Source organism: Salvia splendens, chromosome 10 (genome assembly GCF_004379255.2).
Source record: "Salvia splendens isolate huo1 chromosome 10, SspV2, whole genome shotgun sequence".
Classification (NCBI taxonomy): Eukaryota; Viridiplantae; Streptophyta; class Magnoliopsida; order Lamiales; family Lamiaceae; genus Salvia; species Salvia splendens.
Genome location: NC_056041.1, coordinates 2,919,027 through 2,946,403, shown reverse-complemented (window position 1 = coordinate 2,946,403; position 27,377 = coordinate 2,919,027). Strand labels below are relative to the sequence as shown.

Genomic DNA, 27,377 nt, shown 5'->3' with positions numbered 1-27,377 from the left:
GGGCTCTTAAATTTTTGAGGACTCTTGGTCTTAACTTTAGTTGCATATTACGTACAATAAAAAAGGGCAATTTACCACAACTTTATCGAATTTATGGAATAAAATAAAACTGGTGGAAACGTAGATATTAATTAGATCTCAAAACAGCAAGGAAAGTACATGACAATAATTAATATCTCAAACCAAACTACAATTACTACTAATAAAAGATTCAGCTCTGCGTACCATGAATTGACCTAATGCTCCCTAAAGTTCAAAAAAGGAAATTAAAATATTACAAAAGAAAATAAAAGATGACAATAGAAAATGACGAAATTCCAAAGTAGCTCCAAAAAGAAACATTCATCCTCGTCCTTTGTGTTCAAATCTTGATTATCTCTTTCATTCACTTCCAATTCTTGAACCTGAAAACACAAATCAAATTCAAATTAATTATTTAAATCAAATAGATTTGTCCAAACAACGTAATAATTGAAATATAATTATTTTGGGTGTTGATTTTAAATCTCTACCCAAAAATGGAGAATCTGTTGCATTAGAACGAAGATTTGCTCCCGGTGTCTCTCGGTGCATTGCACCTAAAGCACTCCATCCTGCTCGCGAAATTATGCTCGTTGCAACCCGGCCTGTGTGAAGCAGCGGTTATTAGTTCTTATCTCATGACATTAAAAGAGCATGTAAAACTATAATTATTGTTAAAAATTTCAAATTTCATGCTATATATTGCAAGAGCAGATCTATATAGAATCGAGTAGACTGATGTCACTATAGCAGCCATAAGGGCTGGAAAACTTCATTAAATTCAGCATCTGTTGACTTTAGTGTGCGACAACTCAGTCCCTACCCTCCTAAGTCACTTTGGTTCTTTATCCGACATCCATTGGCAATAACAAACTCGGCATCATCTCTGTCTTCTCTAATGTCTAATCCCAATAGTTCTGTATCCTTGATCCGCCATTGTATATTTTTGTACATACATATAACTTTTAGGTTTTACTTTTTCAATACTAGTTCACCATAAGAGTTATACTATGCACCAAACTCCAAAGACACGTGAACTTATTTACAAAATAAGATATTACTACTGTTCTATCATGCAATAACCGAAATCAGTAACTAATTAGACATAAATCTATTAATAGAAACTTACAATGTGTAATTAACTAATTAAGTAATAATATTCTTACCTGGCGCAAATCCAGTCGCCGGATTTCCAGCCCGAGCGGCCCCCGGCGCCGGCGCCTCCGACGCCGTATCCGAAGGCACGGGCCCTCGACGTCTCAGAGTCGAAGGAGGCGGGGCCGCTGTCGTCCTTGGCGGCGCCGCACTTGAAGCAGCTGGAGCGGCTGGCGAAGTTGTGGGCCCCGCAGTTGGCAATGGAGCAGTACCAGTCCCCGGGCCTGACGTCCGGCCCCGTGAACCCAAAGGCCGCCGCCGCCGCGGCAGCGCCTCTGCCCCCGAATCCGCCGTAGTCCGCCCTATCCCCGGGCCTCGGGTCGCCGCAGCGCTGGCACGAGTCCCTCCTCTGAAAGTTAAGGTGCTGGCATGACCTGCAGTTCCAGTCTCCTGGCCTGTTCATTTTTTTTCCCTATACATATATAAACATACATAAAAATTAGTCACATTTTCACATCTCACAAATGAGTTAACATGCATATACATATAACAAGTAAATAAAGAATGAAGAATTTGATTTTGGGAAAAATAGAAAATCTTACAATGAGCTAGGAAGGTTACAAATTTAGAGAGGGAGTGAGAGATAAATGTGGGATAGGATGAGTGAGAAAAATGGTGGTGGTGAAGAAGGGTTATATATAGTGGGGAATGGGGCTCGAGAAGCGAGGAAATTCCTTTGCAAATATTCTTCACTTGCTCTTATTTAAACTGTGGAACGGAATCACATAATTAAATTTAAATAAAAAGGGGAGAGGGAATATTATGGTGGTGGTGGTGCATCATTTGTAATAATTATGTATAATGAGAATATGGGATTCCGTAGTAAAGATGGTAAATATTTCGTGGAATTTGATAAAGCTTATCTGCCTATGCTTTTAAGGCTACTGGATTTTGGATTTTCTCAACAAATTCGACCCTTTGCTTTCCCGCAATGCCTTTCTTTTCAAATTTGCTAATCAAATCTTCAAAAATATAGCTATTAATAAATTCTAATTGGACTCATGAACCCTAGTTAATAGTTAGCTTAATTTAACTAATGTAACGGGGATTAAATTTGAAGAGAAAATGAAAAATTATTGAAATCCACAAGAGAATTGATATTCAGATTTATTTAGAAGTTGCAATGAAAATCTTAGTATAAATTTAAATATATGTGAAGTTCGGATAAGCCTGAATATTTTGTACATGTGACAAAAGAAGAAGACCGTTATTATTAATATTCCAAGCAAGAAAAGGAAGTATATTAGTAGTATTTGTAATTGCCAGACAAATTGAATATTCCAAATCTTTTGCAATGACCCCATTTTATCTAATTGTCTCTCATTCAATAATATACCACTCCAGACCAACTCTCCAGCAAGTCACTATATAAGTTAAAAATTGTGATTCCTTTTTCTTTTATTTCTTTTGAATATTCGTGGTCTCGTACTTGAAGCTTGAGTTGTAATATGGCAAGTCAAATATGTGCAACTACACACTCAACTTTAATAGCTTTAGTTGAGACACTCATTAATTTTAGGACTAAATTTGTCATATTATTACAAAACAGGCTGCGAACTTAAATTGCTTTATTTGTTGGTCTCATTCACTTTATGTAATTACAATCAATAATAATTTCAAAATTTTATTTTCGAGGTATTGTTTTATCAATTATGAAAAACTGGTAAAATTGTGACATACTAAGGCCCTGGCTTCACAAAGAATAAAATATAGTAGGAGTATATATTTATTTATTTATTTTAATGTAAAAATAATGGAATTTTTCGGATGCAATGATAGAGTGCAGTGTGTCCACTCGTGTGTGTCAGATTTTAATAAAACTATCTGAAGCTGAAATCGAAGGAGTTGCATGGCTGGAACTCCCAAGGATGATGTTGGCCAGCAATTTTGAGTAAAAAAATATTTCTTTTTTTAATCCATTAAGGATGTATACTAATTAATGTATATTAAATGGGAAACTTAATTGGGGGTGTTTCAAAAATGAAAGAAAGTGAAAATGGTAGAGTTTCGATAAAGATAGTCGAAGCTGATGATGGAAGAGAATTGAAGTAGTCTTCGAGGTTCAATTTGACCATCTTTTCTTTTATTATCTTTTCTTTTTCCCTCTCTATACACTGCCATGGCTTTTTTGCTGTCACATTTTCTTTTGCCCTAATGATCTTTAATTATTTAGACCCAGTTTGAATCCGCCCCTTCCCTCCTCTCTCATGCAGTGAAATTAATCTACTAATTAAGTTGTTACTAATTATGTACTCCCATTTAGTATATACACATTATGTGTATTTGAAGATATCATAATTTAGTATACTATAACAATCTTTTGAATGATTAATATTTATGTATATATATATATGGTGTATGTGGGTGGGAATTGGATTGGAAAGTGGGAAACTCCAAGAAACAAGAAATGGTAATAATGGAAATGGAAAGAAAAGAAAACCCTAATTAAGATATGCATGAGCATATCACCCACCATTTTCTTGGGGAGTGTTAAAGAGAGCTGTTGCAAACTGTGAAAAAGCAAAAAGAAAGGAAAGGAAATGGGGACTGATTCGATTCCTCTCTTTGGGAGATGCTTCTTAATTTTCATGCAAGACCACCATCACAAATTTAAATTATAGTATAATGACGTTACTGTTTTCATGAACCTAAACTTGTTACATTTCTACTTTTACCAATGAAATTAACCATAAGCTGACTGTCCATTTTTGCCTTATTGCATCTAAGTTCTAACTATCCACTTGAAAGTGAAAGTAAGTAATACTACTATATATATATGAAGATCTAACAGATTCTAATAATATTGCAAAATAAACAAAAAATATTAAGCCTTTGAAATCGAAGATCTAAAAGATTCTGTGATTTTTCGTATGTAATTTGCAATTATGGTATAGTCTAAAATTTCCTCATTATGTTATGTCACTTTAATTTTGCTAATTTTGAGGTCTTCATAATTCACACAAATTTTGCGATTTGTTTGTATCCAGTATGCAACGAGAAAACTCTAATATTGTAATGAGCAAGTTTGTGCTCTAGATTGATGAATCTTAATATCTTATAGTTGTGATGACAAAATTATACTCTTATGATAACTATACTGTATATAATACTGTTGATGATGATGGCTACGTTATCCTTATTATAGATAGATTTTATCGTTGATATGATAGAGCCCAATTCAACACAATTAACCCTAGCTAACAACTACAGTCGAGATCTGAAAAAAAAATGGCAAATTAATTTTTTTTTAGATTTAACTGTAATACAAATTCGCAAATTCAAATGCAAAAACACAAAAATACACACCATAACATAAGAAGATGGTGGTAAATCTGAATTTTTTTTTTATGGGGAATAATTACCTTGATGAATCGTTTGAACAAAGATGGAGGCAAATCTGCAGAGAGAAGGGACGATCGCGAGAGAGGAGAAGAGGTGGAGAGTTGGGAGAAAATAATTATGACTCGGTTATCTATTTTGACCAGAATAGGGTCTGTGTCTTTTTAAGTTTTGACCCCGGAATTGAAATTTTGGAATTCGAATTCTTTTGTTGAACTGTAGAATTGAAAAACTTGATATTACTTATAATTCAATTCCAGTTTTATACAATTTTGGTGATACCAAATGATGAAATTGGAGTCTTAAATTCCATTCTATAGCCACAATTTTATATTCCCAAACACTGCCTAAATTCTGGTATATTAAAAGTCGGTCCAGATAAATTCGAAAATTCACTTAGTTGACTGGCCCAAGAGAAAGCAGCCCATTCTTTAATTAAAACCATGTGCCCATCCAAGAAAAGAAAAACTAACTCCCAGCCCAATCCAAAATTTAGTTGTGAGGCCCAAACCTTAATAAAACTAGAGTGGAACCATTAAATGAAAGCAACACATCCCGCTGTGCTACTTCTCAAAATTCCCAAATCACCAATTCACCATCTTCCTCAATCTCCTCTTCACCCCTCTCCACCTTAATAAAAAAAATATTCTTCTAACAAAACTTCATTAAAAACCTAAAATTACATTACTAATGTCTAAAGATTTGAAGTATTTTTATATATGATTTTGGGAAGAAGTGAAGGATTAAAAATTAAAAATATATAAAAAAAGAGAAAATTTTGTACTATTTGAGAAAGTGATTTTTTTTATTAATTTTATTTTTTTCCGATTTAATTAAATTTTAAATTGCCAACACAATGCTCACTCGCAGAAGGCAAGTGGGCGCTACCACGCGATCAGGGAGTGTCACGTCGTCCCTTCAAAAAGGGTTGGGTCCTCCATCAAGGGACAACCTTAGGTAAGAGATGGATAAGAGGCTCATGCTAGACCGCCATTGCTAAGAAGCTCTACCACGAGACAACCTTAGGAATTTTGTTTACATGGATACACAGGATTTAACAGATTCAGTGAATGTTGAAGTTCCAAATGCTATCAATGAGTTGCTACGATTAAAACACTTGATTTTTCCTCCTTATGGAGATGAAAAGGTTGGAAATTATAGAGTAAGATTGGATGAGCTGGAGACTCTAGCATGCGTCGATTGTAGATAATGTTTTAAAAACAGGACCGGCAAGCGAACCGGCGACGTTACTGGTTCACGGTTCAACCGGTCGATTCACCGGTCTAACCGTTTTACTGTTGCAAATATATATAAAAATATATTAAATTTAGTAAATGATTTACAATTAATAATATATCACAAAACATTGAACCTTATAGATAATTAGTGATGTATAAATATAAATAATATTAAAATTTAGTAAATATATTCAGATATATATATTTAATATTAGTTAGGCTAGATAAAAAATTTAATATTTCATGTATTAAAATAGATAATGTTTATATTAATTTAAGAAAATTTATTTCATAAAATAATATATAATTAAGTACGAATTAAGTACTTATTAATTAGTTTAGATAAGATTATTCATTAATGTCAATAGCTAGGGTATATAAATTAAGTATGTAATATAAAAAATTTATTTATAGTAAATAATGAATCTTATATGTTACTAATAATAATATGGGTGGTAAGTAGAGCATCATTAAAATATAAAGGATGATAATTATATATATTATAATTTACAATTATATTAAAGAATAATAAAATTAAAATGAATTATTAGTTTTTGTAGATAAAATTAATGGCTAATGTATAAAAATATTTAATGTTCAAATTGTTCAATGAGCCCATGTGGTGGAGTGGTAGAAATCTTCTTAACTAGAAGAGAGGTCATAAGTTCAACTCTACCAACAACAAATTTTAAAAAATTTTGGAAAAAAAAAGAAAATCGGTTTCCAGTTCACGGTCCAACCGGCCGGTTCCACCGGTTCACGACGGTTCAATGCAGTGGTGGTTTAAAGGGGTGAACCGGACCGGACTACCTATCGGTTCGCGGTCCGACCTGTCGAATCGGCCGGTCCGGTCCGGTTTTTAAAACATTGATTGTAGATATCATGAATTAAAATGGATGAGCAGAAGATGCTTCCAATGGGACTCCTAAACATATGTACGTTTTTATGATTTTAGTCATAAACATTATCTTTTGAATTTTTGCATCCCGAACATTTAAACTCGGATAAATAACGGTTCTATCAATTTTTAAACGGTCAACACGTTTTTTATCCGATTTTGACCAATTAAAGCAGTTAAGTATGATAATTTTTAATTATTTAATAATCAAAATTATTTTTTGTAAATAAAATCATAACTTATTTACATGAAATGAATATAATTTTCCGGTGTACATGTCGAGTGCTCGGGAGGATTTTCTCCGGCGATTTTTTGCTGTGCTTCGCTACGATTTCCGGAAATTGAAACAGAAGCATTGCGCCTTCCTTCGTGATTTCGGTGAAGCACGATTCTCTGATCGAATCCGCGGCGGCGAAGACCTGATCGCAGAGGATGCTCTCGCCACGGCGGTGCGGATCGCGCTCAGCCAGCTCTTAATCTTCAGATCTAGAACCTCCCAATCCAATTAATGAATCTGAGAGGAACTCAATTTCTCCACTCCGAGCTTGTAGATTCCTTCGTCAACGATCGATTTCCTGATAATTTTGTACATCTTCAAGCACTCCTTCGCGTAGCCAGACGAGATCATACATTCGGAAATCAATCTCAAATCCGCCATCGCGGATTAAAAATTTGTGAATGAATCTTAAATAATTTATTTCATGTAAATAATTTATGAATGAATCTTAAATAATTGTTTTGAAACCCTATTGAATGAATCTTATATTCATTTCATGTAAATAATTTATGATTTTATTTACAAAAAATAATTTTGATTATTAAATAATTAAAAATTATCATGATTAACAACTTTAATTGGTCAAAATCGGGTTAAAAACGTTGACCGTTTAAAAATTGACGGAATTGTTAGTTTAAGACCAATTGTGATCCGAGTTGAAATGTTAGGGATGCAAAAATTCAAAAGATAATGTTTATGATCAAAATTGTAAAATGAGCATATGTTCAGGATCAATTTTGACATTTACTCTTTCTACGCTCAAGTCTCTTGTAATCAAACGAATGCCAGCAATGGCAAAAAGGGTATCACCATCAGGACATGATTTCCACTAAGTCCGTCATGTCCCTTCAATTATTCTCTACAAGTAGTCTTCACACAGGTATCTCATTTCGCACATTCTCTTATCGTAAAAACATGGGTAGTACGTAAGAAAAGATTGTTTTTTAAAGTATATAAAGTGTTACGAACTAAACGCTTTTATAGTGAACTAAAATTCCCTTATAGTGAACTATAAACTATAAAACCATTTACTATTATAGCTTTTTGGTTCACTTCGTATTTCAAATCCGTGTTATGAACTAAAACATCTTTATAATGAACTAAAACGTTCTTATAGTGAACTCCGTGTTTTGGTCTCTAGTTATACATTTAAGTAGTAGTTGTATATTAGTACTGAGGTATATGATCAATACGTAACAAATTTGCAAAACCAAAAAAATTGCTGATGAGATGACACTCATTCAATTGTATTCATATATAACAAGAGAACTCTTGCTGATTTACAGATTGAGCTTTTGAGGATAACAAATTATCACTGCCACTTTGGTGCTCATACGAACCCTTATCTAAAGGGTACCGTACATTCCTGGGTAAGGATTTAATGAAGCTCAACTCATTGTAAGAAGGTATCTCATTTTATTTTTATTTTTCTAGTGTTTCTGGTGAATTCCTGCCCCTTCCAATTTCAGTCTTGTTGTCGCATTTCTTGAGTGTTCTTCATAGTTATGTTTTTGTGTATTAGTAGTTGTTTTGAATATCATGTGGTGTTGTGTTTGAATTGAAATTGATGATTTGCAATACTTCGAATGTTGAAAATGAATTTTTTTTATAATTTTGTCTGAGTTGAATGAGGTTGTATTGAAATGCTTGATTCAGCATAGTTTTAAGTTCGATCATTTACAGGATTTAACTGAATCTATTTCTGGAATGATTTTATCGTGGGTCTGGATTCTTCTTATTTTCTTTCATGCGCTTGAATGCTCTCTTCAAATCTATCACAATACTCTTATTTTTAAAGTTGCTATTTTCTCACAACTCCAGATAATCACATCACATCACATCACATCACATGTGCTTTATAGGATTTAACGGTGTATCATCGTGAATTGAGCGTAAAATTAAACATGAATCATGTATGATTGTATCCTAATCCAAGATGGTGGTCTAGTTGCTGTTTTTAAACTTTGTCAACTAAATAAGACTTTATATATTTTTTGTGACTATCATATTTTATCAAGTTATTTTTGCTATGTCATACTATGTGATTAGGTTAATAATGGTGGATGTCACCATTTAATTGGTCAAGAAATCTCATAGAAGTTTACCTTACTTATATTACAAATATTGATGGATCAGAGCTTGACTTTTTCAAAATTACAAAAAAAAAAGAGAGAGAAAGAATTCCCTTCTACTTAATTCAATATATGATACATCTACATCTAAATCAATATTGACCTTGCAAAAGGATATGCACAATTACAATTAAAAAAACAGCATCAACTGTACAGTCCTGTTAGCTAAAAAATGCAGGCTGTTTAGGCAGAGGAAGAGCAGCTACGTCGTTGCCAGCCAATTCTACAAAACCCGGCATGTCCGGGCGATCTGCAGCTCGTTCCTGAACGCACAATAGCCCTAACCGGACATACTTTCTGCTTCACTAGCCGCGCATGAGTCAGCCTGCAGTGTCGCGTCCAAGAACTCAATGCTCCTCCCTTCTTTCCACAGCTTCCATGCCTGATTAGGTTTCATTCCCCTTCATGTTAAAACATTTACTTTTCCATGATTAACAAAACAGAAAAAACGAGTGACTATCGAAGCTTACATAGCCGAGCAGATTCAGAGAGTGATCAGCCTCAAAGAAGGAAATATTCCTCTTGCCACTGATGATCTCTAGCACTATAATGCCAAAGCTAAACACATCCGATTTCTCCGAGAAATTGCCATCCATAGCGTATTCAGGCGACATGTAACCACTAAACACTCAAAAACAATACTTATGCGTAATGCTCGAGAAAAATGCAACTCCATACAATACACTAGGAACATGAATTTCTTACTAGGTGCCGGCGATTTTAGTTGTCTTTGCACGAGCTCCATTCTCACCATAAATCCTGGCCATGCCAAAATCAGAGATCTTGGGATTCATACCACCACCATCCAAGAGGATGTTGCTCGCCTTGAGGTCGCGATGTATGACCCTCAGCCTTGAATACTTGTGCAGGTAGAGAATGCCCTGCGCGATCCCTTCAATGATTTGAACCCGAGTCTTCCAATCCACTAATGATTGTTTGGATTCATTTGCAGCAGAGGAAATTGTTCAAGTACCAATTTTTTGCAAATGACGAGATATATTCTTGAATACGTACCAAAGATGAAAGAATCCAAACTTCTGTTTATCATGTATTCATACACTAATATGTATTCTTCCCCTTGAATGCAGCAGCCTAGGAGTTTGACAAGATTCCTGTGTTGAAGCCACCGCGACTTTGTTCCTGAACTCCTTGGCTCCTTGAACGGATCGCTTTGAAAGCCTTTTCACTGCGATTTCTTGGCCACTCGGGAGCTTTCCCTGCATTGAGAGAGAAACCAATTGCAACACTCTGGTGTTGGAAAATAATTCAACAGAATAATAACAAACATGGTGAAACTTCACCTTGTAAACAGGTCCAAAGCCGCCTTCACCAAGCTTGTTTTCTGCATTGAAACCATCTGTTGCATTCTCAATTGTGTCGATGCAAAAGCATGTCAAATTGTGCCCTTCTCCGATGAACTCAACATCGTTGGTTTTCCATATGTCAATAGTAGTTGCAGCTTTAGGATCTGTTACCTTGTTCGCTGACAATATCCATACAAAAAGTCAAGAAATCACATTGAAACATTATATGCATATTCATTAGTTCTACTTGTTCTGTTCTGAGATGAAGATGATTTAAATTTTAAAACCTGCAAAGATGCATTTATGGCGTCGTCTGAAGCACCACAAGACTACAGTTGCTAGAATCACCGGAACAATTGAGCTCACGAGGATGATCATTGCCAGCCTCCTTCTCTTTCCACCTAACCGAAAAAAGAAACAACAATTCAAACTAGGAAGTTATGACATGGATCATAACAAGAACATAGCCACAACTAATTCTCTACATTTCAATATAACATCAAGAAATATTTACCCTGCTTCTTGTTTGCTGCAATGCTCCGAACATGAAAAACACCATTCCCACTGTGGCGATCAACATCACTCCTACTTCCATAGTAAAGCCAGCAACCGGAATCGTCCCCAAAGGTGAAAGCCACGCAAGAACAGTTGGTCCGGCAAGTCAGCTCACAGTCATCAATGATCGAAACATTCAAAGCACACATAGACGACGCCACAGACCCATTCACCGCTACAAATACATCCCCATCCGGACATTCCCTGATGCCCCATCAACCAAACACACGGTCGCGTTCACCTCCTTCCCGGATGCATCACACAAGTCGTGGCGAATGAGGGAGAGCCTCTCTCCCTGCAAAGCATACTCGTCGAGCTGCCCAGTCAAGGCTATCACCAGCCACGACATGTCGTAGCCATCAACGGTGTTGAAAGTGAGGTAACTCTCGTGAAGGGTAGAGGTATAGCTGAGATTGAAACTAGAAAATGGATTCTTGAAAATGAACCTAAATCCATCACTCTCCAGCCAGCCTACATCCATGTGGCTGATATCTCTGTTCCAGACAGCCACCGAGAACGTGCCACGGGAGGGATTCTGAGGGCTCAGCCACGACAGCAGAACCTTCAGAGCTCCCTGCAATCGGAACCAGCCAAGTCTCATCCCGGGAAGTAAGGTATCAGTTGGGAAATCAAAACTCTGCCATATAATCACACCTTCCTGTTTGAGAATGAGGTTGCCAAGCCTACCATAGTTGACGAGCATAGGCGCGTGCTTTCTGTCTGTGGCGATCAACTTGCCGTCGTCCCTGATCTGAAACGCTGAAAGTTAGTACAATTATTGTACACATTTCTTAAAATTTAAATATCAATATTTCTAACACATTTTTTTAAAACTGAAACATCATTACTTCTACTTTATTCATTCTTTTATTTCATTTTCTGTACTCAACAAACAAAATAAAATTGAATAAAGTCAATGGAGAATAAGAAATACTTCTGAAAAATTAAGCAATTAATTCTAAAACAAATTAATAATTGGGCGAAGTCTACGGAGCAATTATTTTGGGCTGATTGTTTACGCAGAAGCCCACAGTTACTAATGGGCTTAAGACAGCTGGTACTTGGGCCCTAACCTCCACATGAGGCATTTCCCGCCGAAGTCTGCCTAAATTTAAAACTGGTCTATCCCAATATTAATTAATTATTTATTATTTTCTATTTTTAATCTTCCGATACGAAATGCAATAAATCTATTTATTTCGGTGTTGAAAAGAAAAGGAAATCATGCTATGCGTCGTATATCACTTGCTTATTTGACTCCAGAGATCTCTAAAATGGAAAATGAGTAGAAAATGCTAAGGCTACAACCATCTCTCTGTGTTTTGAATTAGGGTTTCAGGAAAATAGGGCCTTTGCCTAAAACTTCCAAACCTGCCTCCACAATTGGAACTGTTACTGCTCAAGTACATCAGCTTTCTCTTCAGATTATCCTTGATTTCAATGTGGATCTATCTTGAATTTTACTAGTTCCTTCTGCATATTTTCCTAGCTTAATTTTCTGTGACTGTCAATTGAGCTAATTTAGAGATGATGGTGTTGGTTTGATTTTGAGAAAAAAAGGGTATGAGATGCCACCAGTAAAGATGGGTTCTTTGGTGAAATTGAACATGCTCTGGTCATTTCAGGGGACTCTTATTCTTGAATTTGGAATTTATTTATGTTTTTCAATTAAGCAAATGATTTGGTTTTGAGGGATGGGGCTTATGAAGATATAATTTCATGACATTGGATTGTTATGAGATGATACTGAGATCTGTTTAGATGATGTTTGAGCTGGATTTTGGATTTTGAATATAATTTTGAAATGCTATGTGAAGTAAAACAATGCTGGAATTAGGAATAAGGAGCTTGAGCTTGCATTATCATAATTTAGAAATGACATTTCTTTCTTTTTGTTTGCTACTTGATCAGGACTGTTGTTGTAAGCATGGGCTCAAGTGATCCAAAACTGTCCAGTGAGTATAATACAACGACCAGTGAGGATGTAACTATCTCTTCCGCTGGCGTAATTAGGGGAATTGCAGAGGTAGATGAGGGAAATGGATGGATTGTTGTCGGTGGAGAAGAAACTGATGCACGAGACACCATATCTACCTCTTGTTCTCATATGGTTGAATCTGAGTTTCGTGAATATCAAGCGTTGGGAAATCAGCAAGATTCGATGACTGAGGTTGAGAATAATCCAACAAATTCACCCATTTTTTGCCATGTTAAAAGTTCACGTTTATGTAGTTTGCTCATCACCTAATAAGTTGCAATTGCAGAATGTAGAAGAAGTGGGACAAACTTGTGCCTCGAATCAATCCTCTTATTTCCACATAGGACCAGTTTCGGAGGAAGCTCAAAATAATCTTGAGGTTTGAATTATGCTACTAAAGGAAAAATAAATGAACCGATTTATCAAATGTTGTGGCTACTATGACGATGCTGCAAAATATCTGGACCCAAACATAGCAAGTTTTGTTATTTAAGTAATTTCACTTCGAAGAGTCTAATCTTGTGCTCGTGCATTCTTTACAATCTTGAATGACAGTCGTGAAAAATCTAAGTGAAGTATATAAGTGTTTTCAAATGCTATATTAAGTACCGATACACAAATTTCTTCAAATGAAAATACTTATGCTTCAGTAGTCGTTTCAATAGTAGTTTATAGGCAAGTACTTAACTGCAAATAATTATGCTTCGGTAGTTGTTTATGTAATCTTGCTCTTTATGAACACTAAACATTGCTTGTCATATGTTTTCACTCTTGTACAAAGGAAAATCTTAGAAATTTACGAAATTGATCAGGATTTTCAACACCATGGGATGGATAGACGCAACCTCCAACTCGAAGATAATCATTATACTGTAATACGTAGGCCAACCCAAAGTCCTTCGAATAGTGGTGGCTCCAAATCACCTTTGGACATACCATGCACTCCCATCAAGGGGAAAGAGACTGAGAAAAATCAGCCTCTGTATCCTCAAAGTAGGAATGATACTGTAAATATTCCCAAGCCTTCGGGTATTGGCTTGCACCTGAACAGTATCATCAATGTTTTGCAAGCTGGGTCGGGTGCAATAGTGCATACAAAATCTGCTCAGACCTTTAACTTCAGCATACAAGGAGTGAAGTCTGCACACACAATCAACTCTCATCTCTCTGATGCATCAAAAAGTTCTGCAGTATTCTCTCCTGTTGAGAATGTTTCAGCATGCACTGATGATAGTGGGCCTAAAATCCATGACTCGGCAGCAGTTAATTCCGTTACATCATTACCTTCTGTGATTACTGAATCTTCTAACAGACCTGTAGCCAACCAATCAGCTCAAGGTAACAAGAGGGTGTATACTAATATCAACACGAATGAAATTTCAGAGGAACTCGATTCAAACCCCAAAAAGAAGAGGCAAGCTTACTTATTATCATGTTCAGTTCTACTAGTTTATATCTTACGTTTTTGTTGGGACCAATCTGTGTTAATTTCCAGGAAGAGATCTTCCGACTCCAGTGATGGTGATGGTTGCAAACGGTGCCATTGTAGGAAGAGTAAATGCCTAAAGCTGTAAGTCAATCACTGCTCTGTGTGTAGTTATTTGCAGCCACCAGTTGACCCATTGGTAACTTGATATCTGTAGGTACTGCGATTGCTTTGCAGCTGGGCTGTACTGTGCTGGTTCTTGTGCTTGTCAAGGGTGCTACAACCGACCCCAATACGAGGACAAAGTTATTGAGTCACGGAAACAAATTGAATCACGGAATCCTCTTGCATTTGCACCGAAAATTGTGAAACATGTCACTGAGACACCTGCAAGCAGTCCTGGGGTATTAACTCAATAGTATTTTGTGATTTAAATACATGTAAAATATAATATTTTAAAATGTAGAATTTTTCACAGGAAGATGAAACACTCCTCACACCATCCTCGGCAAGGCATAAGAGGGGTTGCAATTGCAAGAAGTCCATGTGTCTCAAGAAGTACTGTGAGTGCTATCATGTAAGTAGTTGTGCATTCGTACATTAACATACAAGAGCATTTTCTCTTTTTACTTCATGTCTCTATTTTCCCTTGCCTTAACTCTATATCCCCAGTTTATTGTTATTGATACGTCTGTTTATTGTGGAGAAGTCAAATGTTGGTTGCTCAGATGGATGCCGTTGTGAAGGATGTAAAAATGTGCACGGACGAAAAGGAGGTACGATTTTGGACTATATAGCTATTTTTTAGTGATGCAATCTAAGCAATCCTATCCATGTTTAAATCCTAAATCTCTAATGCAGTATAAAATGTTCCCATCATTTTATTTCCTGGTCTCCCAGTGAATGCTTGGGGATTTAATATATACTACCTCCATCCCACAAAAATATGTGCATTTTCCATTTTTCGTCTGTCCCATAAAGTTATAGACATTTCCATTTATGGAAAGTTATCCCAATTTAGTACCCCTATACATCAAGTTATTTACAACTTATACCACCATTAAAACACTAATAATAATTTTGTTTTAATTCTCGTGCCATATCATATGCCTATATTTTTATGGGATGGAAGGAGTAGTAGAATGGACTTAACTAATAATTTGGGCTGGCCACTTTTACAAAACAAAAACGGATGTTAAGTAGTTGCTGGAAGAGTCCGTTGTACTGCCATATCTCTACGGTCCCTTGCACTGGGGGCATTACACCATCTTAAGATGGATGGTGTATCACTTGTTTATGAAATGCACACTTGATGTACACTCATTAATATGCACCAAGCTAGAATGATACTTGAATAGAATATTTGTTTGTCCATTAATTTTCATTATTTTCATTTTACCTTTATAATGGCAGTGGTCACCTATTTCAACATTCAACCAAGTCCTTCATCACATGAACCTTATAGGAGATGAATAAACTCTCACGTCTGGCCATTCATCCCCTTTTCTCACAAGTGCTGTTATATATTGATATTTTTTCATTTTTATTGCCTTGCTCACCATGTTACTGTCCTTGTAATAAGAGTAGCAAATGTATAGGTATTTAAGCCTCAATGACGCATATCAATTTTATTACATATGTGGACTGAAGTTTGATTGAAAGAAAAAAGACACTATTGTTTCCGTTGCTCAGTGGAAAGCTATCTGTACTGATATTGGGTATGCATACAGCAAAGCGTCTTCTGCTTGTCTTAACTGAGCTCGACAACTGTATGATTGGCATGGATAGTAACCTTTTGTATCAGTAGAATTAAGTGATCAAATTCTTGCACGTTTTCCAATTGCTGGAAAAGTTGAAATATGCTCATTCACTTGATCCCTTATTTCTGTAGAATATAGCTTGGAGAAGGATATCTTGAGCAAGGAAGGCACTTCTGAAACAACAGATGTCACGAATGGCAGTTCAAGTCATTCTGAGCTGACTCCTCAAACACCAGCAGTACAGTTTAAGTAAGTCTGATTTCCTCAAGTAATATTCAGAGACATCTTAAATAATGCCACTAGTTGCCTTGTTTACTATCTGCACTTACATGACCACAGGAAGGATGTTCGAGAAGGAAGTCTGCGTCCCAGGCGTTTTTTCCAGTCACCTGAATCTGGTGTCATCTCTGTAACACCAAATGCCATGAACTCGTTGTCACCTATAAACTTAGACAATAACACCATGATTTCAGAAGCTGCTCTGGAAGATCTGGATGTAGTATCTTCCCAGGAGGAATTGTTTCTTAGTAATGTAGAAACTCCAGGTGAATTCTCATCAGTTCGTCACCAAACTGGCAGGAAAGGGATTCCTTGTGGAACCAATCACTATTCTCCTGTTGATTCGCTTAGTTTGCTTCGGTCACCAGGCACCCCTATGGCCCAGTCTAGTGCAAGTAGACATCTGAAGGTAATCGACCTTGATGGTGAGCCATCCAACACCATGCAAGATGATACACCGGATATATTGAAGGACAGTCATGCACCACACAACGCTGTGAAATCAAGCTCCCCAAATAAGAAACGTGTTTCCCCTCCTCATGCTTCGCGACATGGGCCTGGTTTGTCCCTGAATGGCCTGAGATCCGGGCGCAAGTTTATTCTGAAAGCCATACCCTCAAGCGCAGGTTCCAAAAGAGGCGCACCACAATAGAGAGATAGCCTTCAAGATGGTTCCAGCCACAGATGATCAAAACTGAGAGACAAAAGGTGCCATGGTTAATGTCTGAAGAAAGCCTTCAAAAGAGCTGTGAAATATTCATTCCATTGATCCATTGAAGAGCTTAATTATCCCATGATGCAACACTTTAAACATTGTGGATAGAGCGTTGGCTCCCAAATTCCGCCCCAGATTAATTTACTTGAACTACATCGTGTATTGTTTATGATATCTTTCCATAACTTATTTTCTTGGAAACTCACAGACCTTTTACTTCACTAATAAAGGCCCTGGTTGGGAACAATTGATGCATTTGTGATGCAAATTACATAGTATTTATATTTCTGCCATTCTATGTTCAAATTCTTGCTTTACATCAAAAGATTGCCTTAAGTATAACAAAAATCATGAATAGCCCAATAACTAACATAGAGTTACTAGAAGGCAAAATGCATTATTAACTCAGAGTCATAAAAGGTACAGAAAAAGCAAAAATATAAATACTTTTGGATGGGAATGAGCAAAAAGTTTTATCTCAAACATAAAAGTCACAATGCCACCACCAGGAAAACACAATGTTATTTTACACAGTATTTCTATCCTATTACTTCTTCAACCTGTCATAGCTACTAATGTTTTATTTTGATTTCTTCTCACGTATACCCCCAAACCGCCTCACGGATTTCTCAGTTTACGATCCCTGAAGCCCCAATCGAGCAGCTAACCAGAGACAAACTTCATCCATCTCTTCCTGGGTGGTGTAATGCCCGAGCCTGCATGAATGCAAACATAAGATTCATTAGGACAAAACAAGAAGCTAGCTAACTCGGTGTTACACAGGTTAATAGATTTGGATGTATCTGTACCCTCCATATGATCTAAACATTAGGTTTTGGAATCCAGCTAAACTTAATGTACGTGCAGAGTTTTCTCCGTGTTTGTAAGCCACAACGTCATCCCCTGCAACAAAGATTCTTTCATGTAGGAACTAGTAATGCATGATGAAATTGTAGTCTAGATAACAAGAACACAATCATAGCAGTGGGAAACTGGATGTTGAACATTTGAGATAGCGAGTAAACGTAAATCATACATACCAGATCCATGACAAAGCAAAATGGGCAATGATGCTGCACGACTAACTGCCTCATTAGACCTTTCAATTCGGTTCCTTAACATCCTAGAAAACAAATAGCCGTCGAGTGCAAAAGAGCATGCGATCAAAAAGAGCATGTTGATTATTTATGCTATGTAAAATGTGTTGTCACTGAGGCCAGAGAAAGGGAGTTGCACCTGGAACATGGAAGCCAGCCGCTGAGGCCGATAACACAGCTCAAGTTAACTAAGTACGGGTTTCTATTTGAGTATTGACCAAAAATGTGGCATGTGGCAGAGTAAAGAGCAGTTGCAGCACCCATACTGAAGCCAGCAATACCAAGTTTGACTGTGAATATGTAGTATGCATCAGCATTTTGTACACAACTTGAAATCAATGCATAAAAGTAGTAATAGTTTAAGTTGTGTGTAGGGTCATGAGATCTTCCTAATTCCGATTAAGATCCTTTTGTGCTTGTTAAACTTATGTAACCGGGGAGATTATTGTAAATCCTTTCGAAATTAGACCATAGCATTTCTCCAATGAGTTCGCTGGACAATTTGATGATTAAAATGTGCTCATCGTGAAACGTCTCTAGTAAAGGAGCAAATTTCATAGAAAAAAAGGCAAACAACTTCTGGAAAACCACCTAGAAAATCAAAAACTAAATGACAGTCTAATTCTATATGCACCCTTTTGGAAGCCAAACACCTTTTGCAATGATATACAATTGTAGCCAATAATTTGATATTGTTTTTCTGTGTTTTGTTGATTCTTTCATTTCTAACCAAGCTCTGAAACATATTTATGATGCTTTGAAGTAGAAACTTACTGTTGGCAGGCTCTGTTGATAGGAGATTAGCAACATGTGCTGCTGATGCATCTAATCCTTGTAAATCGTCGGGTGCATCCTCTGAAAGATCCTGTGCATCGAACCCTGCCAGTCAAGAAGATAAATATGTTATTCAATACAGTGAAAATCCACCATCTACTGTTTAGAAATTATTCACCACTGATTTAGAGCTTGCAGAAGCATAGAAATTACAGTGGCAGAAGTTCGAAATGGTTATAGGGTAAAGAAAAATATCTTACAAGCTGTGCAAGGAAATCCCCCAAATAAAGAAACTGGACGAGTCGGAGCAGTTGGGCATATCCACTTTACCTGCATTATCAGTTTAAACTTTAAAATGAGACAATCAACATTATTTCAAACTAGAAAGGGATTGGGTTATTTGTTGCATCACACAGATGTTGAAAGATAAGGGATGACTTTGAATTATATCGAATATCTCACATTCGGAAGAGGAAGGTTTTCCAATTGCTGAGACCAGCTGCAAAAATATGAATAAAATTAGAATCACAGTGGATCAGCAACGACGATAAGAATATGCATAACACTGCATTAACCATCACTTGAGGATTAAAAAAGTTGCCAGAGTTAAATATTTTAATATATCTTGACTCTGATATTTGAGCATCCATTGGCTCACACATAGTAAGCAACACCAGTCTAGAAGGAAGAATGAATAGTATTGAATAACAAAACGAGTTAAGAAGATCATTCTCTGGAACATTTTTTAATCAAGTTGACAATATAACAGCATAAACTTGTAGCGAGTTAAGAGTTTATACTTGCTCCAAAAGTTCGTGTATCTATATCTCCATAGTGTGGCAACTTACATAGTTTTGGGGACCACAATTTTGACTAAGTGGTTAAGTATAATGATAGACAAAGACAATAGTCCTATCCTCAGACCGGCTAATTCTTAATTAAAATACAACAATTTACAGCCTGTGATTCAAATATCCAGATGGATACAAACAATACTTCATGCTTTTAAAAGTGGGAAATTGTGGTTAGTGAGTTAGTGATCCCCTGTTCTACATCTTCTACATAGTAAATTAGTACCAGACTTGGTTAAAAGACTCGACGACAAATCCTCATCACAGACGTCATGTTGATTATGCAAGAAAAGACGAGTAAAAACTCAAAATTTGAGGCATCCGATGCACTCTTTGCTTATTAGTCACATGTTTGTAGTTTAATTAGTACAAAGATTAGACCAATCGGAATTCATACAATTCATCAATACTATTCATGCAATTTAAGATGAATGTAAGTATCACCATTAAAAAGTGAAACAACCTATCAACAACATGAATGACTATCAGATTCTTACAAACGAAAGCGGACATAATACCTCGACCCTTTATCACCAAGATCGTGCAGCCAAATTATTGTTGCTTGATGCCTCCCTTTTGGCCTGATGACATGAGTCCTTCCAAACTCATACGTTGTCCGAGATGATTGGCCACCTATGTATGGTAAGAAACAAGTGTTTATAACACATTCTGTAACTGGTAACAATCACAAAATTATGTGACTAAAAATAGCTGAGACACTATAGTAATCAACCAAAGGATACTAGTTAACGTACCCCCTGCAGCGCTATTGAAGCTCATAGTTCGGTTCGATTTTATAACGAATCAATGCACGAGCAAATGTATCCGAGTTATTGAAACTGAACTCCTAGCAATGAAATGAAGATCACATTGTCACGTGTTATTTATATTTGAATTTCAAAGTGTGAAATTAGGATGTAAAATAGTGTGCACGGGCTGGACTTAGCATACACCACTTTGCATAAATGGAAAAAGATAAGGGAACCCTGAAAACGATAGAGAAAGCAAGACAAAAAAAGGAAGCAAGGGAAAAAGAAAAAGCAAAAATCTTTATAACCACAGAGATGATAGAGGAGAGCCCATCACAAATCAAGAAAAGCACAATAAAACCAACTTCGAAAAGGCTTATGCGGTGCACATTCTCACAGAATCAATTCCAGCTAAAAAATAATGAGAAAAGCTATCACCATTTTCTTCATTTAAGCAAGCAAAAAGACAAAACTCAACATTAATCCTCTTCATTAATTGTAGTCTAATATATGCACATATGCAGTTACAAAACAGCTCAAAATAGAATCTTTATTGCAAGAATGTCAAGAAATGCAGAAATATCAAAATCCCAGAAGCTGATAAGTACGATTACACAGTAAAAAATTCTGATAGAAGATGGTAAAGACTAAAGATTGAACCTTGCGGTGTGAAAATGTGAAGTTTAATATGGAGGCGAGGTTCTAGAGATGTAACTATTGAACAATGCAATAAAGTGATGAGGCTTTTCCGGTTCTACATTCCTTTTTGTCTGCCTAATTGTCTAGAGTCTGCTCTAGGGCCTCAACATAGGAGTACTTCTCTTTAACTAAAGTAGGATTCCCACTTCAAAATTGCAAAGAATAAAAAAAAAGTGCTAATTTCATAGTAGTACAATTTTTAGACCAAGCAAATCCTAGAACATATGTTATGAATAATGTATCATAATTAGTTTGGTTTGAATGAAAAGCTTCAAATTACTACAATTATGAAAGGCGAGTGAGTCCTTGTGAAGATTAGTTTGTCATAAACTAGGTTTTTTAAATTCCTTTTTGTTTTTGGAGATATTGGATGTGTAACGTGTTGATTTATGTTGACATTGATGCCTTTCTTGAAGTTAGAATTATTTTGTTTGATCAGAGAATGCTGTCAAATACAGTTATTTTAATGGTTTCATAGCAGAGATTATCCTTATTACTGTTATTAATTACAGTATAGTTTAATTAAACACATAATTTAAATTTGGAATCGCATGCTTTAACATTTAAGTTTTGGATATTGATAAAGAAATTCATTGATGCTATTTTTTTCTTATATTGCTTTATTCTCTGTTGAATGCTATCAAACCGATAAAAAAAAGTATAAACGAATATTTGACAAATCAGCCTTGTTATGAATAATTAAGTAAAATTTGGAACAAATTAAAAGTAGTGTGAAGTAATGTAAAAGTGTATCTACATAAAACTAATCTAATGGATTAACTCTAATCTGTTTATCTTTTTTGTCTTACAAAAGGACGAGGATGACTCATCATCGTGTCCCATATTCTCTAAATTTGCTGTCCAAATGACCAACAATATGTAATCATGCAAATAGTTTTGGTGCTATAGTAATAAAAATTTAATTATCACCTCAGTTAATTTAATTATAATCACAATTAACGCATGTATAGCATATTACCATGTTGTTATATTAATAAATACTGTAGATATCTAGCATATAAAAAATTAAACAGGAGATAAAATATGAAAAATGTAAAACAACCGAATCAAGAAATATATTTCTTCAAATGTGTAATTTGCAAATTATGATAGGAAAGGAACAATTATCTAGAATCAGTATACAATTAACAAATGCTAGTCTTTTGTGGATGTTTAAGCGAATAAACTTTCTTGCATAAAAAGATAGATTTATGGTTCAACCTTTGCTATCCCTTTGTCCAAATTTTTTATAAAAAAACACAATTTGTCTTGGGTGATTGAAACTCATGAAGTCATGATTATGCTGATCGTCATAAGTTTATATTGCTTTATTGGATATAATTAACTTTTTTTGGTTAATTGTGATATTTCACTACTTTATCCTAGCAATTTACCATGAGCAATTCTTTATGTCATCATTGTGTGGTATATTTTGTCAAACTTTTGTGCTTCACAACTCAAAAGTAAAAAATCTTTGAATGCTGATCACATCTTCAAATGTATCACATACATGCAGATGCTCTTCTAAAATATTAATGACATCTTTTCGTTTAAATTTTTAGTTGTATAATGGTACCAAATTGCACAAACATTTTAGTATAATATTGGTTTATAATCTTTGCCAATCTTTATATTTCATATGAATATCATATTTGCAACATACGGCGAAGTTTGGAGTACATTTAAAAATAATTAAATGGTGGAAATCAATAGTGCAATTTTTTAAAATTCAAGTGCTGTTGATTGTTTATGTCTATTTTCCCTTGTAGTACTTAATTAGCAGAGTGGATACTTGATTGGGCCTAAGCCCATTAGCCCAATACTATTAGGCCAGATCTTGGACCTAATTTTGATTGCTTTGGATTAAGACAGGAGTAGTAGCGACTCACTATTTTGATGATTAATTTGTGTTAATTTTCCTAAAATATTATTTAGTCTAACTGTGAATAACTGGATATATAATGGTATGATTTCTTATTGAGGTGATTGAAGAGTAGCTACATTTTTTATTATATAAATGAGAATCAGTATTAATTTTCTCTCTCTATATATATATTCAGTTATTCACAGTGTGATAGTGGTGACTCGAACTTCAACGATGTTTGCATAATATTCCGTATCCATGTATTAGAGGAGAAGAATATACTAATAATAAATTACTCTAATTCCGGAAATCAGAAGAAAAACATATAATTACATATCTAGATAGCGTTGATAGCAGCAGGGAATTCAATTAAGATGGCCACATCTGGTCAAAGAAACTTATAAAGAGTAACACTTACAATAATCTCTTCAATTTTTTAATTTAGAAAGATCAATAATCATTTTTATCTACTCTGACTCGAATCTCCATCTTATTAATCAGATAAAAAGCGGATATTTTCCCTATCTAATTTAGTTGGGCATTTAATTGAACACTAATTAAGCTGCAAAGCATCTAATTTATACCAGTACGTAACATAAAATAGCCTTACTATTAAAATAAGATGCTGCAACTGAAGAAAGAAACTTATAAAACTGGTCAAAGAAATTTAGTTCCAGTCAACAGTAAGACTACCTTTTTTTATTTGGACACTTTTCTTGAACATTGGTTCAGTTTCAACATAATTCAGAAGCATAGTTCAGTTTCAACATATATACAGTCCTTTTTACAAAAATTGATTTATCTAATGGCAATAAAATGATATGATGTATAAAAGTGAATGCCCTTATAAAATATTTACAATCCTTAACTATTTTAGTAACTAGAATTTCAGAATAGTTTAGCATCTAAATACTTAAAATACAATTTCATATATTTATCATTAGCGTTTTTTAAGAAATCATTTCTAATACTCTATTACAGGTTAATAGTACTATATTTTTGTATACATTTCTAACATTATTTAAGGTGTTTGGTTTTAAAGATAAGAAATTATTTCTCATTGACACATCCCCGTATCTGAAAAGAATAAACTATTTTTTCTATTTTATTCTATCATATATTTTATTTTATCTTCATTTAACATATTCAACATAGTTTCTTAATTTTCATTTATGCTTAAAAGAAATGTCCTAACTTAGTTGGAATGGAAAGGGGTACTATATTTCAAGTTAATAAGAAATCATTTCTAATAGTACTATACTACTAGTATATTTCATGTAAAGAATATTCATCCTTTGCATGTTGAATACTTCACACTTTGGTCAAGTTTGTGCTATAGCTTAATCATTCTCTATGAAAGACTAACACTGTAAATATAAATATAAATAGTTCACTTGCATATAGTTATAGTAATTAAGTCGGTGAATGCATGAACTATAGTATATAATTGCATATAAATATAAATAGTTCAAAAAAATACAACGAGCTTATATGACCTTATATCCAATATTATACAATTAAAAAACCTAAATGATACATATCGCGCGACTACAAGTCTCCAATCAAGAAAAATACACTCTAAAAAGCTAGTAATATTTGACTGCCCTAGCATGCACCAAACACTAGTACATTAAATTAAAAAAATATTCATCTCTGCTGCACTTTCTTCCAGCCTCCTACCTTGAACTTTAAATATTTAAACTTGTGCATGCGACTAACTTAAATACTACTACACTCTAAATTCCTACACTATAAATACATCATTCATCATCTCATGCAATTCATCAAACACCACAAAAACACAAGTATCATAACAATAGAGATGGATCTCACAACCACTCTCCTTCTCCTCACAACCTTCCTCTTCTTCCTAATCAAGCAATGGACCAAACCAAAGCCCTCCAAACCCCACCAGAACCTGCCTCCGAGCCCTCCCAAGCTCCCGGGCATCGGCCACATCCACCTTTTAGTTGGAGACCTCCCCCACAAAGCTCTGCAGCGCCAAGCAAAGAAACACGGCCCCGTGATGCACCTCCAGCTCGGGGAGGTCCCCGCCGTGGTGATCTCATCACGGGAGGCCACAAAGGAGGTGCTTAAAGCTCAGGACCCGTCTTGCGCGGACCGGCCCGAGAGCATCGCCAGCAAGATCCTTTGGTACGACTACACCGACATCGCATTCTCCGCCTACAACGACTACTGGCGCCAGATGCGGAAGATCTGCATCGTCGAGCTCCTCTCCTCGAAGAACGTCAAGTCCTTCGGCTACATCAGGCGGGACGAGTCGTCCCGACTGATGAAGTCTCTAGAAGCTTCTTCTGGAAATGCGATTGATTTGACGGATAAGATCTTCACCTTCACCAGCACCATCACCTGCAGAGCTGCGTTCGGGAAGGTGATGACCGATCGCGAAGGCCTCATTGCTCTGTTCAAGGAGGCCGTCGCCATGGCCGGCGGATTCGAGCTTGCTGATCTCTTCCCTTCGTGGAAGCTCTTCAGCGTCCTCAGCTGGAGCAAATATAAACTGTGGAGAATGCGCGGGAAGCTCGATTCGATTCTCGACGGAATCATCGACGAGCATAAGCGGAAACAAAGCGGCGAATTCGGCGGAGAAGACATTGTCGACGTTCTGATCCGGATGCAGCAAACCGGAGAACTCAAATTCCCCATCACTACCGACAACATCAAAGCTGTGATTTTCGTGAGTAATCGATTCAATTAATTAATCACACACAATTAGGAATTTTTTCGAATTCGATTCAATTTTGACCTAATTTGAAAAAAACAGGACATGTTCGTGGCGGGGACGGAGACGTCATCGACGACGACGGTGTGGGCGATGGCGGAGCTGCTGAGGAACCCTCACGTGATGGAGAAGGCGCAGGCGGAGGTGCGGGCGGCGTTGAAGGGGAAGGCGGCGGTGGAGGAGAGCGACGTTCATGAGCTGAAATACTTGAAGCTGGTGATCAAGGAGACGTTCAGGCTGCATCCTCCGATTCCGTTGCTGCCGCGGCAGACGAGAGAGGAATGCAAGGCCGGTGGATATGCGATTCCGAACAAAACGAAGGTGATGTTCAACGTGTGGTCGATGGGGCGGGATGCGAAATACTGGGACGAGCCGGAGGTGTTCCGGCCGGAGAGGTTCGAGAACAGCCCGAAGGATTTCATAGGGAATGATTTCGAGTACATTCCATTCGGGGCGGGTCGGAGGATCTGCCCGGGGTTGAATTTCGGGCTGGCGAATATTGAGCTGCCGTTGGCGAAAATGCTGTACCATTTTGACTGGAAGCTGCCCAAGGGAATCACGAGTGATGGTTTAGATATGAGTGAGGGAGAAGGCCTTACTGTTTCTAGAAAGGCGCCGCTTATCATTATTCCGCAGCTCTGCAATCCTACAAACTAGTAACGATGGGAGCTCATCATATTTTGTTTTGATTAATTTCATGTTTCGTGTAACGTTTATGTTTTCGTCTGTAATTATATGGCGCTGGCCTTAATAACGGCGGCACCTTTCTTCTCTATATATAAAGGGATTATTGTTGCATTCTTTTCTGTCAGCTCAGCTCTGTGTGGAGAAAATAACCATATGACCGTGCAATAATGAGAAAGTTGCGCCTTTTATTTAAGATTATGATTTGCTAATTTGCAATTATCTATCTTGATCTATCACCATTTTCATTAAATTCAAACTCATTTTTAAGTATGTATCACACCAAAAATAATTTTATTTCAACCATTTATATTATGGATATTAATCCCTAAAATCATAAATTTTGGTATTTCCCATAAACTTTAAAATTGGTCTATAATAACATAAACTTTGCACATTGTTTGTATTTCTCAAACTGGCTCATATAAGATATTTTTATCAAAATCTTATTTTACGTGGGCAACCGTGATACGTTTTATGATATTTTAAACCACTTTTAGATTCATACAAGTAGGATAATAAGTCACATTAAAAACCACATTGACTTTATTGTGTCAAGTATGATAAAAAAGACTTTTAAGTTAGTCAAATATAGTGATAGACATGCCGTGAGAAATGCCAAACAAAGTGTAAAATTTGTGATATAATGATATTATAGACCAATTTTGAAGTTCATGGGAAATACCATATTTTAGGCAAAGTTTATGAGTTTAGGGACCAATATCCATTTATATTAAACTTAAATGTTACACCGTTTTTGAATAGCTGGAGTAGTATATGTCTCACAAATTTTTGGTAGCCTCGTATTGTTGTTCAGTAGAAAAATATTAAAAATGAAT

General features: G+C 36.0%; 4 protein-coding genes and 1 pseudogene across 8 annotated transcripts; 2 read left to right on the top strand and 3 right to left on the bottom strand.

Annotated features, from left to right (window-relative positions):
- Window positions 1-110: 110 nt before the first annotated feature.
- LOC121750758 (transcription initiation factor TFIID subunit 15-like) lies at window positions 111-1,858 on the bottom strand. Its single transcript, XM_042145362.1, has 4 exons — window positions 1,719-1,858; window positions 1,188-1,588; window positions 513-626; window positions 111-404 (listed from the first exon to the last, which is right to left on the bottom strand). The coding sequence occupies exons 2-3, from the start codon at window positions 1,577-1,579 to the stop codon at window positions 536-538; spliced, it is 483 nt and encodes a 160-aa protein (XP_042001296.1). The 5' UTR covers window positions 1,580-1,588; window positions 1,719-1,858; the 3' UTR covers window positions 111-404; window positions 513-535.
- A 7,214-nt stretch (window positions 1,859-9,072) lies between these two features.
- On the bottom strand, window positions 9,073-11,666 carry LOC121751148 (annotated as a pseudogene).
- Window positions 11,667-12,141: 475 nt separating this feature from the next.
- Window positions 12,142-17,324, top strand: LOC121751118 (protein tesmin/TSO1-like CXC 2). 2 transcript variants are annotated; one of them, XM_042145830.1, is made up of 10 exons: window positions 12,142-12,322; window positions 12,831-13,089; window positions 13,184-13,276; window positions 13,710-14,311; window positions 14,414-14,467; window positions 14,541-14,727; window positions 14,802-14,900; window positions 15,033-15,099; window positions 16,215-16,332; window positions 16,423-17,324. In XM_042145830.1, the coding sequence occupies exons 2-10, from the start codon at window positions 12,847-12,849 to the stop codon at window positions 17,012-17,014; spliced, it is 2,055 nt and encodes a 684-aa protein (XP_042001764.1). In that variant the 5' UTR covers window positions 12,142-12,322; window positions 12,831-12,846; the 3' UTR covers window positions 17,015-17,324. The 2 variants fall into 2 exon arrangements, with proteins under 2 accessions (XP_042001764.1, XP_042001763.1); XM_042145829.1 differs by having other exon boundaries at window positions 14,393-14,467.
- Window positions 17,325-17,454: 130 nt separating this feature from the next.
- Window positions 17,455-21,326, bottom strand: LOC121753036 (acyl-protein thioesterase 2-like). 4 transcript variants are annotated; one of them, XM_042148181.1, is made up of 10 exons: window positions 21,209-21,326; window positions 20,555-20,646; window positions 20,318-20,474; window positions 19,411-19,447; window positions 19,209-19,278; window positions 18,949-19,053; window positions 18,314-18,464; window positions 18,118-18,200; window positions 17,887-17,980; window positions 17,455-17,793 (listed from the first exon to the last, which is right to left on the bottom strand). In XM_042148181.1, the coding sequence occupies exons 2-10, from the start codon at window positions 20,577-20,579 to the stop codon at window positions 17,712-17,714; spliced, it is 804 nt and encodes a 267-aa protein (XP_042004115.1). In that variant the 5' UTR covers window positions 20,580-20,646; window positions 21,209-21,326; the 3' UTR covers window positions 17,455-17,711. The 4 variants fall into 4 exon arrangements, with proteins under 4 accessions (XP_042004115.1, XP_042004117.1, XP_042004116.1 ...); XM_042148183.1 differs by having other exon boundaries at window positions 20,318-20,432; XM_042148182.1 differs by having other exon boundaries at window positions 20,555-20,638.
- Window positions 21,327-24,911: 3,585 nt separating this feature from the next.
- LOC121750558 (cytochrome P450 71D95-like) lies at window positions 24,912-26,652 on the top strand. Its single transcript, XM_042145116.1, has 2 exons — window positions 24,912-25,809; window positions 25,897-26,652. The coding sequence occupies exons 1-2, from the start codon at window positions 24,934-24,936 to the stop codon at window positions 26,509-26,511; spliced, it is 1,491 nt and encodes a 496-aa protein (XP_042001050.1). The 5' UTR covers window positions 24,912-24,933; the 3' UTR covers window positions 26,512-26,652.
- The last annotated feature ends 725 nt before the right edge of the window (window positions 26,653-27,377 follow it).

Coding starts and splice junctions, on each gene's coding strand:
- LOC121750758 (XM_042145362.1), bottom strand. CDS start 1,579: ATGAACAGGCCAGGAGACTGGAACTGCAGGTCATGCCAGCACCTTAAC. Junction 627..1,187: donor GGCGACTGGATTTGCGCCAG/GTAAGAATATTA, acceptor TGCTTCACACAG/GCCGGGTTGCAACGAGCATA.
- LOC121751118 (XM_042145829.1), top strand. CDS start 12,847: ATGGGCTCAAGTGATCCAAAACTGTCCAGTGAGTATAATACAACGACC. Junction 13,090..13,183: donor AGCAAGATTCGATGACTGAG/GTTGAGAATAAT, acceptor TTGCAATTGCAG/AATGTAGAAGAAGTGGGACA. Junction 14,468..14,540: donor AAGAGTAAATGCCTAAAGCT/GTAAGTCAATCA, acceptor TGATATCTGTAG/GTACTGCGATTGCTTTGCAG.
- LOC121753036 (XM_042148181.1), bottom strand. CDS start 20,579: ATGAGCTTCAATAGCGCTGCAGGGG. Junction 19,054..19,208: donor GGGATTTCCTTGCACAGCTT/GTAAGATATTTT, acceptor CTTGACTGGCAG/GGTTCGATGCACAGGATCTT. Junction 17,981..18,117: donor TTTGCTTTGTCATGGATCTG/GTATGTATGATT, acceptor TCTTTGTTGCAG/GGGATGACGTTGTGGCTTAC.
- LOC121750558 (XM_042145116.1), top strand. CDS start 24,934: ATGGATCTCACAACCACTCTCCTTCTCCTCACAACCTTCCTCTTCTTC. Junction 25,810..25,896: donor ACATCAAAGCTGTGATTTTC/GTGAGTAATCGA, acceptor TGAAAAAAACAG/GACATGTTCGTGGCGGGGAC.